Source organism: Bubalus kerabau, chromosome 9 (assembly GCF_029407905.1).
Source record: "Bubalus kerabau isolate K-KA32 ecotype Philippines breed swamp buffalo chromosome 9, PCC_UOA_SB_1v2, whole genome shotgun sequence".
NCBI lineage: Eukaryota > Metazoa > Chordata > Mammalia > Artiodactyla > Bovidae > Bubalus > Bubalus kerabau.
In genome coordinates, this window is record NC_073632.1 from 69059620 (window position 1) to 69075359 (window position 15740).

At 38.4% G+C, this 15740-nt stretch overlaps 1 protein-coding gene across 4 annotated transcripts in view; it reads left to right on the forward strand.

Moving 5' to 3' along the window:
* RNGTT (RNA guanylyltransferase and 5'-phosphatase) overlaps positions 1 to 15740 on the forward strand; it is a 239108-nt gene that overhangs the window by 64039 nt on the left and 159329 nt on the right. For 3 of the 4 annotated variants that reach the window (XM_055535521.1, XM_055535520.1, XM_055535517.1), the window contains exons 9-10: positions 5157 to 5315; positions 14077 to 14212. In XM_055535521.1, the coding sequence (XP_055391496.1) occupies positions 5157 to 5315; positions 14077 to 14212 (295 nt within the window). The remainder of the gene's footprint in view (positions 1 to 5156; positions 5316 to 14076; positions 14213 to 15740) is intronic. The other variant, XM_055535519.1, reaches the window with a different exon arrangement.

The window sequence follows — 15740 nt, forward strand, 5'->3', positions numbered from 1 at the left end:
GAGACATGCACCTGACACAGGCTCTTTTATTTGAGCTCTTTGAGTTACTGCTCACTCAGGTAGTGTAGTTTCTGAGTTTACAAAATTTTCTTGGGTTATAACTCTTCATGGAAAAATTAAAAGGAGCTGTTTGCTGTAGTTGTTGTCTCCCTTTGTGTAAGTATGCTTAAAAGCTTGAGTTTGAATGCTGTGAATCATCTTCACAGGGAGTTACCAAGGGTTATTTTTCTACCAGTTCAAAATTTCTGGTTCACTTACCTTTTTCCTCTTTATTCAGAAGAGATGTCCTCTTCTTTCCTGCCTACAGGAAATGAATCCTTCCTCTCTTATCCAGTCTTTGTTTATCAGTGACCTCAACTCTTGTTTGGATTGTCTAAAGTAATAGTTGTCGTATTAATAATTATATCCTGCCTTAATTAGGTACTTACTGTGTGCCTTGGACATAATGTAGTAGCAGTAACTTGAGTTTTATTACCATGTAACAGGTACATACAGTTCTTTATCCTTCATATATTAACTCATTTTTTAAAAAAAAAATTTATAGTGGTAAAATACACATAATGTAAAATTTACCACTTTAACTATTATTTAGTATAGTTCAGTGGTGTTAAATACATTCATAATGTTGGCACACATCTCTGCCACTCATGTCCAGAACTCTTTTCATCTTGTAGAACTAAAAGTCTATACCCATTAAGTGATAATTTTCCATTCCCCTGGTATCCACCCATTTTACTTTTGATCTTTCTGATTTTTTTTTTTTTAACTAATATAGGTACCTCAAAGAGGTAGAATCATGCAGTAGTTATCTTTTTGTGACTGGCTTATTTCACTTAGCATAATGTCCTCAAGGTTCATTTGTATTATAGCATATTTCAGAAATTTTCTCATTTTCTTGGGCAGAATTAGATTCCATTTAATATATATACCACATTTTGCTTATCCTTTTATCTGTCAGTGGACACTTGTGTTGCTTGTATACTGTTGCTGGTTTGGATAATGCTACTTTGAGCATGGGGGTACTAACTCATTTAATTTTTACAGTCACATTAGGAGGTGGAAATTTTTGATGAGGAAACTGCATTTTAGAGTAATCAAGTGATTTGTGCAAAATCACACAGCTAGAAAGAGCCTGTCAGGAATGTCTTAACCTCCACAGTGGCCTCCCACATATCTTTCTATGTAGGGGCCTTCTGTTCTGCCTATGGATATCTTCACTCCTATTTGCTATAAATATATATATATTTGCTATATATATATATAAAAAACAATTAACAGCTTGTAATAAAATACTTTTAATACTAATGTTCACTAGTGAATAACACATTGTACATTATTTTATGTTTTTTAATATTTGTTACATTTTAGCTTAAATGAGCTCAATTAAAAATAAAGTTGAGACTTCTTCAAGTGAATTTTCAGGCTCCTGCTTGCTCCTGCTGTATGCTTTCTTTTCTACCAGAGGTGGGACATACTAGATTTACAAGTTTTAGAAAACTTGGGAGGGATAGAGCGAGTTGAATAGGACCTGTTTATTTAGAGTATGAGAGATTCCATGAAAGGAAGTTTTGAGTAAGAGTTTGAAGATTATGTAGTTTAGGACAAGATGTGGTTTTACAGAAACAAATGCTTGGCAGTAGGCATGTATGTATTTCTGAGCAGTGGAGGATGGCAAAATGAGAAGGGTAGGGCAGTTACAGTTCTGAAGTTACAGCATATACCTTTGGGTTGGACTGTTATAATCATTTTATAATATTTGATGGGATTTTTGGTTCCAGATGCCTGCCTATTTTTTACCAGTCTAGTTGGCAAACACTGATTGAGAGTCTGGTGTTACAGGCTATGAAACTGGAATTTTCTTTCCAAAGCCTGTAATAATAGCACTGGTACCACTCATACTTAATGAAAACGAAGTAAGACAATTAAAAAATTTAAATTTTTGGGTGGTTTGGAACAAAAAGTTTACTCTAAATCTTTTTAAAAACTTGATTATTTGTATTATGTGTCATTAATTCTGTGAAGTGGGAGGGTGGAATCCAGAAACTGATACTGGGCCCTATGCCTGCCAGATTCTTTTGCAGTGTTGAGTTTTAAGCTTTACGCAAGACTAAGTCTTGCTGGTTGAAGGAGGTTTCTTGAAATAGAAGCATCTATGCTTTAAAAATTATTACTGTCTATTAATAGAAATAGGAATACATGATATTTTAGTGAGAAGGCTTGGATGACTTGTGATTATTTTTTTCATAGTAGATACCCCTAGGTTTTCAAGAATAATTTGTGGTGAATTATGTAAGTTGAAATAAAGTTTTTTGACTGATAATTTTTCCAAAGTTTACCAAGTACCAAGCTTAAACAAAACTTATATGAACATAGCATAGTGGAAAACTTGCTGTAGAAACAACATATAAAATAAAGATAACTCTCCAGAGGTAGAAGACATTTCAGTTCAGTTCAGTTCAATTGCTCAGTCGTGTCTGACTCTTTGCAACCCCATGAATCGCAGCATGCCAGGCCTCCCTGTCCATCACCAACTCCCGGAGTTCACTTAGACTCATGTCCATCGAGTCAGTGATGCCATCCAGCCATGTCACCCTCTGTCGTCCCCTTCTCCTCCTGCCCCCAATCCCTCCCAGCATCAGAGTCTTTTCCAATGAGTCAACTCTTCGCATGAGGTGGCCAAAGTACTGGAGTTTCAGCTTTAGCATCATTCCTTCCAAAGAATACCCAGGGCTGATCTCCTTTAGAATGGACTGGTTGGATCTCCTTGAAGTCCAAGGGACTCTCAAGAGTCTTCTCCAACACCACAGTTCAAAAGCATCAATTCTTTGGTGCTCAGCTTGCTTCACAGTCCAACTCTCACATCCATACATGACCACAGGAAAAACCATAGCCTTGACTAGACAGACCTTTGTTAGCAAAGTAATGTCTCTGCTTTTGAATATGCTATCTAGGTTGGACATAACTTTCCTTCCAAGGAGTAAGTGTCTTTTAATTTCATGGCTGCAGTCACCATCTGCAGTGATTTTGGGGCCCAAAAAAATAAAGTCTGACACTGTTTCCACTGTTTCCCCATCTATTTCCCATGAAGTGATGGGACCGGATGCCATGATCTTTGTTTTCTGAATGTTGAGCTTTAAGCCAACTTTTTCACTCTCCACTTTCACTTTGATCAAGAGGCTTTTGAGTTCCTCTTCACTTTCTGCCATAAGGGGGGTGTCATCTGCATATCTGAGGTTATTGATATTTCTCCCGGCAATCTTGATTCCAGCTTGTGTTTCTTCCAGTCCAGCGTTTCTCATGATGTACTCTGCATATAAGTTGAATAAGCAGGGTGACAATATACAGCCTTGTCATACTCCTTTTCCTATTTGGAACCAGTCTGTTGTTCCATGTCCAGTTCTAACTGTTGCTTCCTGACCTGCATACAGATTTCTCAAGAGGCAGGTTTGCAAACTGTTCAAATGTTCAGTCTTATGCTTTTGGCCTGCCATTTAATTTGCAGTTAACACGTTAAGATCAAAGTTTAACACTTAAATTGGAGAGGAAGTAAATGGGCTTTGCAATTTAAAATTAAATAATACAGGCTGTGTGTCTAATTACTGTTGTGTGTATATAAAGTGAAAGTGAAGTTGCTCAGTCCTGTCCGACTCTTTGCGACCTCATGGACTGTAGCCTACCAGGCTCCTCCCTCCATGGGATTCTCCAGGCAAGAGTACTGGAGTGGGTTGCCATTTTCCTTCTCCAGGGGATCTTCCTGACCCAGGGATTGAATCCAGGTCTCCCGCATTCCAGGTGGATGCTTTAGCCTCTAAGCCACCGGGGAAGCCCATGTGTATATAAGTGATCATGTAATAGATTGAAGCTGTGGGCTTAAAGTGAATTTAAGATTATAAAACTTGAATCACATCTGTTTCATGAATTTAAATTGATGTGATATGAAGAGTATAAAGAAGCTAAGCTAATCCTTTTAAAGAAGTCTGTGGTGCTTTTAGAATCAATACATCAAGGTAAAAATACCTGTTGGGTTGGAATCTTCTATAATGTTGAATGAAAATTTTGATAGTTTCCTTTTTAAATAATATTTATTTATCTTTATTTTTGGTTGCACACGTCTTTGTTGCACCTGGGCTTTCTCTAGTGTGGTGCATGGGCTTCTCACTGTGGTGGCTCCTCTTGTCGCACAGGCTCTGAGTGCACGGGCTCAGTAGTTGGGGTACACGAGCTTAGCTGCTCCACAGCATGTGGAATCTTCCCGGGTCAGGGATTGAACCCGTGTCCCCTGCATTGGCAGTCGGATTCTTAATCCACCAGGGAAGTCTGAGAATTTTAATAGTTTTTTATGAACTATGTCTTCCCAGTTATGTGAAGAATATGTTAGGACCGTGTCTTCATTACAATGACTGTTAACAGCAGAAATAAAACATTTTTAAAAAAGTTAGGTGATAGTGTTACTGTTTGTGTGTATGTTCTCTTTAATTTGTTAATGTGAAAATAGGAATGACCTTAATTGAGTTCTTTGAATTTCTAGGAAGGTGAGATTAGGTAAAGCTATACTTTTCCTTCAGATACTTTTTGTTTTCAAAGGTTGAAATGTTTGTGTCAGATAAGCAGATTATAGCCATTATGTTTGGAAGCAAAGCTCATGTGTAGGATTACATTGTTTTATCATCAAATATTGGTCTTTTTGTGAAAGCAGTACAAACAGTGATGTTTTAAGTTATCTGAAACCTTTTTCTGAGATTCCTTAATTTAAGTTGATAGACTTTAGGTTGTGTTTCCACAGAATTCTAGTCTGAATAGTGGTTAGGTTCCAAGCCTAGCCTATAAAGCTTGCTTTTAAGGTAGGTAAGTTACTTACTGTGTGAAAAGTGACAAGATGTACTGTTCCAACACAGGTAACCAAACAAACTATATTGCAACAAATATAAGACATTTATAAAAACTCTGTTTTGACTCGTTTAAAAACTCTCTTGAGAAAATGGATTTCATTTTTGTAAGATGACATAGATTGAGAGTATGATAGAGATTGTGAAAGGGACTCTGTGACACTGATTTTTTATTTGGTCTAGGTGAAAACTCATGACTGTAACTTCTTGTTTTTCATTTTTAAAAATTGTGGTAAAATATGCATAACATACATTTCCCTTTTCTTTAAGAGTGGAAAGAAATGGGGCAAAATGGCTTAAAGAGGACATGGATATACTTTGCAAAAGAAATTACCAGAGATCAAATGTACTGAGCGGTGAGCTAGTGAGAGAAAAAGGCAAAGTGTTCATAAACTCCCATGAGGAAGGAAGAAAGCTGGAGTTTAGCAGGTCAGCTTTTCTTGTATCGTTTCTGAAGTAAGGTCTGACAGGTGTTGGTGGGCCTGGGGGAGTCGGACTAACTGCTCTTATGTCAGGAAGGTTTATAATTGTATATGGGGAAGTGGCTCTAAACTGTGAATTTTCTTTATAAGAAATTTTAATATAGCGGAATTTATTTCTCTGCAATCTTGAGAATTAGGTTTCAGGGACTATATACCAGTTCTTTTGGGAATAGAAATGAGAGGCATTGTAGCTGGTATAGAAACAGTAGAGGTTTGGCAGTGAATTCTTATGGGAGGAAAAGATACAGGGGAAGGTAAACTTTGGGCTTAACGTATAGTCATCAAGGACAGGAAATAGATGGCATATCTTTTGGCATGAGGTTATTGTGTAAAGAGCTAGTGTCATGTAACCGTTTGTATTAAGGATAGGTTGGGGAACATATTGCAGTGGGGTTCCATCGTGGGCACATTTAACTTATGTGAATTCAACTGTATATAATAGGCAAAATGGAAAAAAAAGAAAAAAAAGCAACCCAAAACCCAGCATATCCATTAGCATTAGATCGACTAGAAGCAGTAGAAATCAACTTTGGCTCATGTAAGCAAAGGGATATGTTGGAAGGCTGACTCTGAGGAGAACCAGTCTCAGAAAATGGGTAAGAATCAAGGGAGGCCAGGCAGCAAGGACCAGGGCCAAGGTCAGGCACAGGAACACTTGGAAGAGGAAGCCACCTTTGGCGCTTGCTAATGATGCCTCTGCTGTCACTCTGAGTCACTTTTAAGCTATTCCTGTGCCTCACTGTCACTCAAGTTAAAAGTTTTGAAAAGGAAGCATTTGGTTGTCTGACTTAGGTTCTGCCTCCAACCTGTTAGACACAGGATAGAGAAAATCAGGGCATTTTGGTTTCTACTGTAAAAATGAAAAGCTCCAAGTCCATATGCCATCACTTCCACCCAACTAAACTGAACAGCGACTCCTCCTCCAGTGCTCCATGGATCAATAAATCGAGCGCACCCATTCCTCCTGCCAGAAGCCTGGAAGTCCTCCTCGACTTCTGCCCCTCAGCCCCACTGCCTGTCAGGAGCATAGTATCCTGTCAGTCTGCCTCTTTCATGTCTTGAATTTATCCACTTACACCTCTAAGTTATCATTGCCACTGCACTCCCACTTGGGGTACTGTAAAAACCTCAATTTCTCTGGTCTACAGATTGGTTCCTACCCTATAGGAGTACACATAATGTGGGGGTGAACTTTGAAAAATGCAGGTCAGATTGTGCTATGACTTAGCTAAAAGCATTTCAGTGGTCTGCTGTTTCTTCACCTGCTGTTTCTGAGCTCCCAGTCCACCCTTTTAAACTGTGCAAACTGTTTCTCAGACTTCCTTGCCAGCTCACGTCCTGTTGAGTTATACCATGGGGAGCACTAGCAGGAATTTGGAAGGTGAGAGGAGACTTCCCTAGTGTTAGTTTCTTTATCCCTTCAGCAGGTGGCAGCAACTTTCACTTCGCTCCCAGCTTCTTTTAGCAATCTCAGCACCAACGGTACTGCTCCCTCTCAGACATGCCTGCTGCTGGAGGTGCATTCTAGGCAGAGGAGTGCCGCCTGCATTTCCTCACCCACAATGCTGTGTCTTCTCAGCAGTTTGAGCATCCTCCTTCTGTACTCCTCCGTAGAGACTGAAACTTGAGATGCTGGGCTCCTCTCCTTAGAGGTCCAGGTCTTAGCCATTTGGTGCCACTTCTTTAGCGCTTTGAGCCCTGAGCTCCATTGACCTCCCCACCTCTTCCATGTTTCACAGTGCCCATCCTCCAAACTCCTGGCCTCTGCTAACATGCCTCTTCCGTTTTGTTCCCACAGCCCTCTGGGTAGAGTACCTCCTGCAGTTATGCATCTCTTGATTACCTTCATTTTCCCTTCTTACCTTTTCATCTTCCCAATATCTATGTAACCAGTTTCCTGAATCACACCTCTTGGGTTTGAATTACCCTTTATGGTTTCTGTTTGTCTCAAAAGAGGGATTTTCCACTTTCTAGAATAAAGTTAAAAATAGTTTTCATTAATCACTGAGTCCTTGACTTCTTCTGTAGTCTCAAGTTATCTTTCTTCCTTTCTATGCTTCCATATTCTGAATTTGTTGTTGCCAGAGCATGAACCTTCTGTTTTTGTCTCAAGGATATTGCCCCTGGCAGACTGTGTACCAAGCACTGGTTCTCACAACACACTCCTATCCCCTTCCCTTTTCCCTCCCCCCGCCCCGCCCACAATGTGTGTTTAGTTAACTCCTGCACAACGCAGGTCAGAGGCAGGATACTATAGAGGTTGTCGAGATAGGCTCTTGTCTAGGTTTTAATAACAGCTTTGCTGTTTTGCCATCTTTATGGCTTTGAGCAGGTTACTGAGTGTGATTTCAGTTTCCTCATCAGGAATACAGGCAGAATAATTTTCTCTACATGGTCAGATTGTTTTAAGACTTAATTGAGTTAACATAAAGTACTTTGACTTTCCTTTGTACATAGTCATTGCTCACTAAGTGATTATAACCTGCTGTTACTATCAGCTAATTGAGGATCCTTCTGGGATCCCTTTCCTGATGTCTGAACTCTGACAGGTTGTACCTCTTGTGTGCTCCTATAGCATCTTGTGCTTCACTTTGGTACTTCCCTGGTGGCTCACTGGTGAAGAATCTGCCTGCTAACGCAGGAGATGAGGGTTTAATCCCTGGGTCTGGTGGAATATCCCTTGGGGAAGGAAACAACAACACACTCCAGTATTCTTGGCTGGAAAATCTTATGGATGGAGGAGCCTGGTGGGCTGCAGTCCATGGAGTTGCAGAACAGTCAGACATGACTTACCAACTGAACAACAACAACTTCATCTTATGAGTACTTACTGTGTTTGGGATTAATTGTTTAATGCCTTGTTTTCTTGCTAAAGGTATAAAACCATATGAAGTTAGATGAAGAACTTGTGCTATTTACATTATTATATTTCTAGCATCTGTGTGTGATACCTGGTTGACCCTTTAGTAAGTATTTAAAAAAATTAATTGGTTAATCCTTTAAAAAGAAAAAACTATAGTTAGTTTGATGGGAATTGGTAAAAGTAGATAGAGATGGTGAAATGAGTCACCTTTTCTGTTTTTATTACCCACTTTGAGTGCTTTATATAGGAGAGGAGAAATACCTGCTAATTTTGAAGCTGCTGTGGTGTGACTGGGCTTCCCTGATAACTCAGTTGGTAAAGAATCCGCCTGCAGTTCAGGAGACCCCTGTTCGATTCCTGGGTTGCGAGGATCCCCTGGAGAAGGGAAAAGGCTACCCACTCCAGTATTCTGGCCTAGAGAATTCACAAGGAGTCAGACCAAGGTTTAATATCCCATCTTATTTTATTGCCAAAGGAAGAATGTTTATACTGTAATTAGACTGTATTTCTATTTTTTGTTTTTTTCTGTGGCTTTAATTTTCACCCCCACCCTGGCTTGAAAAAGCAATATTTGCTTATTTTTTAAATCTCTTAAAAGTACAAAAAAGTATAATGAGGAAAGCAAATATCATTAATAATTCTACCTAGAGATGACAGTTCTTACCATTTTGGTATAGGCTTTCTTGTCTGTTTTACTATTCAGAGTTTTAACTCCCTACCCCTCATACTCACACATTCTGATTTTTAAGTTGCTCTTTCTTCATTTAATATATTGTGAATCTCTTTCTGTATCAATGGATATTAGTGATAAATTTAAATTATAAGATGTTTAAAGACAATTTTACCCTGAGAGTATTAGAAGTGTGAATTAAAATTCTTAAGATGCTGTTAGTTACCAATTTTTAAATCAGTTTTCCTTTTAATTATGTACTTCCTGAATTGTATTAATATGCAGTGGGTGGTTTTACTTAAATAGCTGTCTCACGTCTCAGTGACTGTCTCGAAGGGTATATAACATGAAACAGTTTATGCGAGGCTTCCCTGGTGGTCCAGGGGTTAGGACTCTGCGCTTCCACATCAAGGGGCATGGGTTCAATCCTTGGTCATGGAACTAAGATCATGCAAGCCTTGCGGCATGGCCTGAATGAGTGAACGAATGCATTTGGCTTTCCTGTTATTTATATGGCTTTGGTATATATATTTTAATATAAAAAATGAATCAGTGCTTTCTAGTTCAGTGAAACTTCTTACTAAGTTTTGTCTTTTAATAAGAATGGATATTATAAAAATAATTTAGTAATCCTGTATATTAGATTTGCAATTGAAGTTATGTCATGATTAATAAGAAATCATATTGCATTAGTGATCCATTTTCACTAAAGGTAGAACCATCATTATGTACTAAGCCAGCATTGATGGTACATGGATGGTTTCATTTGTTTAAAGAATCTATTCATTCAGAGACTTTGGAATGATATGAAAATATTTCCACATTGCTTGTTTCTTCCCTAACATGAAACAACTTCTTACATTTTATGGGTGTCACATAACAAAAGAATGTGTGATTTGAAATGACTGGAATTCAAACCAGAAATCGCATCCCAGAAACTTTTGTTCTAAAGCCTGAAAATTTATGTGCAGAAGAATCCTGGAATACCAACTGCTAAATAATTTCTACGATATATCTGTAGATGCATGCTGAGTTTCCCATGAGCAATCTTTTATAGTGAATTCCATCTTCTAAAGCCCTTTCTTCCTTGGTCTTTTAAACCTGTTTATGCATAAGTATACAGAGATAGTATTTTGAAGTAAAAAGCAAAGTCTGATAGTAAGATGTATATACATATATATTTATGTGTGTGTATACTTACCTCAAATGTGTTAAAAAAATGAATAGAGAATAATTATGACAGAAAAAGCAAATGTACCAGCACCCTAGGATTTAATACTTACTCTGTTTTAACATTATATTTAATTCTGAACTTCTGGGCAACATGCAAAAAGGGAGATATAATTTCTGTAGTCATCATATGATCAGAAGAGGTAAACTATTTCTTTTTTCTGAATTCTGAAATTCATTAGCAAAAGCCAGCTTTTCTCAGATTGTAAATATGGAATACTAGTTCTGCAGATATTAACAGATATCAGGAATAAGTTTAGGAAATAATGGGCTAAGTTAAATTAATAGGCTTTTCTATGTTTTTTTTTTTTTAAACTGGAGGAAAAGTTTAATAACTTGTAAACTGAGTTATTCCTTGTATGTTTTCTTACAACCTTAAATGTTCCTGATTATTTTGCCATGGAAATACTAAAAGTTAATAATAAACTTTGCGAAGTGCTGGCCTAGGTCTTTAAACAATATGATAGATTGTGCCTTCAGTACCATTTTTGCAGGTATCAGAAGGCTTTTTACTTGACCTGTTCTTATGTTGATATAAATTCTCTTTGAAACACCACCCAGGGCAAGGTTGACTTCTTCAAGAAGACTAGATTCTACCAGGAGTTGCAGCTTTTGGAAAGCACGTGCAGGAGGGCTTTGGGAGCTACGTATTGCTGTTGTTGGCCAGTCTGCTGGCCCTCCAGTTGGTCTGAGTCTCTCAGGTGCACTGTCAGTCTAGACGGAGGCTGATTTTCTTTTTCCAAGTGCAGCCTGAGTCTTCACAATCCTTATCTCCGAGGGCTGCCGCTCTTTTAATATGTAGCAAGGGCAGGAGTCCTCCACCTCCTCCCCAGGGGCCTGCTGGGACTAATTATTTTGAAAACACTAGTAACAGCATGCTTCCAGTCCAGTCCCCAAATGTCTGCCCCTTTGGTCTGTTTTGCTGCTCTTCAGCCTGTTGTCACGCACTTCTGTTCCCTTAATCAGCCCTCCCTTTCCCCTCTCCTGAACTAAAAAGCCTCTTGATGAAAGTGAAAGAGGAGAGTGAAAAAGTTGGCTTAAAGCTCAACATTCAGAAAACTGAGATCATGCCATCCGGTCCCATCACTTCATGGGAAATAGATGGGGAAACAGTGGAAACAGTGTCAGACTTTATTTTTGGGGGCTCCAAAATCACTGCAGATGGTGATTTCAGCCATGAAATTAAAAGACACTTACTCCTTGGAAGAAAAGTTATGACCAACCTAGATAGCATATTCAAAAGCAGGGACATTACTTTGCCAACAAAGGTCCGTCTAGTCAAGGCTATGGTTTTTCCAGTGGTCATGTATGGATGTGAGAGTTGGACTGTGAAGCAAGCTGAGCACCAAAGAATTGATGCTTTTGAACTGTGGTGTTGGAGAAGACTCTTGAGAGTCCCTTGGACTGCAAGGAGATCCAACCAGTCCATTCTAAAGGAGATCAGCCCTGGGTATTCTTTGGAAGGAATGATGCTAAAGCTGAAACTCCAGTACTTTGGCCACCTGATGTGAAGAGTGGACTCACTGGAAAAGACTCTGATGCTGGGAGGGATTGGGGGCAGGAGGAGAAGGGGACGCCAGAGGATGACATGGCTGGGTGGCATCACTGACTCGATGGACGTGAGTCTGAGTGAACTCCAGGAGTTGGTGATGGACAGGGAGGCCTGGCGTGCTGCAATTATGAGCTTGCAAAGAGTCGGACACGACTGAGCAACTGAACTGAACACATATCTCTCTTTTCTTAGAACACTTGTTTATGGGAAACATGTTATCTTCTGGTATAATAGCCTCCATGTATGTTTGCTTCCACATCTTCAGTTGAATGTTTCTTCTATCCCCTGGCCTTAACTTGATTCAGCTCCCATCTTTCAGTTGCTGCTGCTTTTTTTCTCATCTGCCTCATGGGTAGGAGATTAGACCGACTTGATCCACATTCCTTCCATTCTCAGTGATACATTGGGACTATTATTCCACTGTTTCATTTAACAACAAACCAGACAACACAGTGATTCTTCTGTTCCTTTGAAGCTCATGCCTTTCAACTTTCTAATTTATTGCTGTCAATTTTTTCTCATTCTTTGAAGAGTTTGGTGCCTGGATATGATCTCCATTTTCACCCCAAATCTTGCTGCTATCTGTTTGGTAGTAGAGCCTGTCAGTCTGTAATTTCCTCAACTGTGAATTCATCTGGACATCATTTTTTTATATGGTGTGCAGTAGTGCTCCATTCTTGATGATCCACTAGTTGGGAGTCAGTGACAGTAACTTACATCAATATATCAATAAATGTATTGACAGTAACTTGGTCATTGGAAAGATGACTAATGACCAAAGTCATTTTAATGTATATGAAGTGAAGTGAAATGAAAGCTGCTCAGTCATGTGCGACTCTTTGCAACCCCATGGACTGTAGCTTGTCAGGCTCCTCTGTCCATGGAATTCTCCTGGCCAGAATACTGGAGTGGGTAGCCATTTGCTTCTCCAGGGGATCTTCCCAAGCCACGTCTCCCACATTGCAGGTGGATTCTTTACTGTCTGAGCCGCCGGGGAAGACCAGTTCAGTTCAGTTCAGTCGCTCAGTCATGTCTGACTCTTTGCGACACCATGAACTGCAGCACGCCAGGCCTCCCTGTCCATCACCAACTCCTGCAGTTCACCCAAACCCATGTCCATTGAGTCAGTGATGCCATCCAACCATCTCATCCTCTGTCATCCGCTTCTCCTCCTACCTTCAATCTTTCCCAGCATCAGGGTCTTTTCAGATGAGTCGGCTCTTCGCATCAGGTGGCCAAAGTATTGGAGTTTCAGCTTCAACATCAGTCCTTCCAATGAACACCCAGGACTGATCTTTAGGATGGACTGGTTGGATCTCCTTGAAGTCCAAGGGACTCTCAAGAGTCTTCTCTAACACCACAGTTCAAAAGTATCAATTCTTCGATGCTCAGCTTTCTTTAATAGTCCAACTCTCACATCCATACATGACCACTGGAAAAACCATAGCCTTGACTAGATGGACCTTTGTTGACAAAGTAATGTCTCTGCTTTTGAATATGCTGTCTAGGTTGGTCATAACTTTTCTTCCAAGGAGTAAGCGTCTTTTAATTTCATGGCTGCAGTCACCATCTGCGGTGATTTTGGAGCCCAAAAAAATATAGTCAGCCACTGTTTCCAGTGTTTCCCCATCTATTTGCCATGAAGTGATGGGACCGGATGCTGTGATCTTAGTTTTTAAGTGTTGAGCTTTAAGCCAACTTTTTCACTCTCCTCTTTCACTTTCATCAAGAGGCTCTTTAGTTCTTCACTTTCTGAAAGAAATGATTGACTAATGAAAATTTTTATGAACTTATGTTAAAAAATATTTTAATTCGATAGTAATGAATCATAGTTGTCCCTGAAATGGTGGGATCTGGTTTTATCATTATATTAATTCAAAGAAAGGGGTTAGCTGTTCTGCTCATTGTTGTATGGTAGAAGGGACCCGGGATACGCTGAAGTCTGGGCATTTGTTTATCACTTACTTTCTTTTTTCCTACTGCAAAGTGGAGACAGCAGCACCTAATCCGTATAGCTGTTGAGCCAGTAAAATGCAGTAATTACATATATGTGTGTTTGTGTGTTTTATAAACTTTGACGTCTGAAGTATAATAAAAATTAGAGAATGCCTCTCTCCTAAGATGGGTTATAAGATTGCTTTTGAATATCACATTGTTTTCATAAAAAGTTTTGATTTCTGTATACCCTGTGTTTTTTATAGGAAGCAAAAACTTAAAAAAAAAATTTATTATTTATGGTACTTTAATCTGAATGATGGTGGAGGGTGCACTCTGGTGAACATTATTCCAGGTAGCTATTGCAAGTCTAAGGAAAAACAGTTTAACTGTTATTTCTTATGACCCTATTCTTGAATTATACTGTTAATATTACTTTCTTAATGTTTCATTTACAGGTATATGATGTTGATCGATGGCACAAATGAAGTTTTTATGATTGATAGAGATAATTCAGTGTTTCATGTTTCAAATCTGGAATTTCCATTTCGTAAAGATCTCCGTATGCATTTATCAAATACTCTGTTAGATGGGGTAAGTCATATTTTTATCTTTTTTTAAAAAATCAAACATTGCTATTTTTCTTTCTTGTGCAAGTAAATGTATATTTTTAATAATTAAACATGAAATTTAGAATTAGATCCAGTTTTTTAAAAACTTCTTTTTATTGATATAGAGTTGACAGTTAAAAAATTGAATCTAGTTTTTACTAAGATGTTAAATTTCATTTATTTCATCTCCTACACTTACTGTCACTTGATTGTTGTCTTAGATACAGAATAAGCAAGCAAAATTAAATCATAATTTTTTTGTTCTTTGTGATCGAAAAAAAAATTTATTGAAAAAGATTCATTTTATTTTATGGTTTTACTTGTTGATCGAATTTTAATTGTGTGATATGACGTATCACGCTTCCCTGGTGGCTTAGTAGTAAAGAATCCATATGCAATGCAAGAGGCGCAGTAGACATGGGTTTGATCGCTGGGTTCGGAAGATCCACTGGAAGAGAAACTGGCAACCCACTCCATTATTCTAGCTTGGAAAATTCTATGGACAGAGGAGCCTGGAAGGCTGTAGTCCATCGGGTCACAAATAGTTGGATGTGACTGAGCACGAACACAATGATATATCACATTTTCCTTTGGTGTTTAGCTATATGGACTGATAGTTCTTGTTTAAAGAGGATCGTGCCTTTGAAAGTAGCCACTGTACTTCTACATTTGAATTTTGGAAGCTGTTAAGAATTTTCCCATTCAGAAAATCTATATTTAATAATCATAAAATTACTTGATTAAAAATATTTTATCTTTCTCCTATATGAATAGCTTTCTTTTCCCTGATTTTAAAAGTATTAATTCATTGTAAATAAAAATTGAAATAATACAGAACAATACAAAAAAGTTGATAAAAATCAGCTGAATACCCACTGCTGAAGTAATTTCTGTTATCATTTTGATAAACATTATTCCAGAGTTTCTTTCCTCTGTGCCAAAATGTTCAGTCTGATACCTGCTTTTGAAGGATTCATGTTCATATTAGTAATAGTAACTCGGAACAGAGATTCTTAAACAGTGTATGTATCAGGATCTCTGGGGAAGTTGGGAATCCTTCCAGTCCCAGTAAGATTCTGAGTACAGGTACCTCTGCTCTAGTTGAAAATGAGTGCTTTGGTCAAATATGTACCCGCATGGATAGTTAATACATAATTTTGTATGAAAAGATCTGAATGTGTTTTGTAACTTGTCTTCTGTTTACTTAGCAATATATTTTGGACCTTTTTCATATAAAAGTCTGAGTAATAGGCCACTATATATGTAAACACTATAATTTGGGGTTTTCAAACTATCTTGATTATGAAAATGATAGGGGATAATAGTGGAAAAAATATGATAGCCTGTCCTAGACCTAGTGAATTAAACTCTCCCTGGGGCCAAGGTAGGTTTTTTTTGTTTTGTTTTTTTTTTAATTGCTGGGAAATTACTTTACAACGTTGTATTGGTTTCTGCCATACAACAGCACAAATCAACTGGAATTATGCACTTGTCAGCTTCCTCTTAAACTT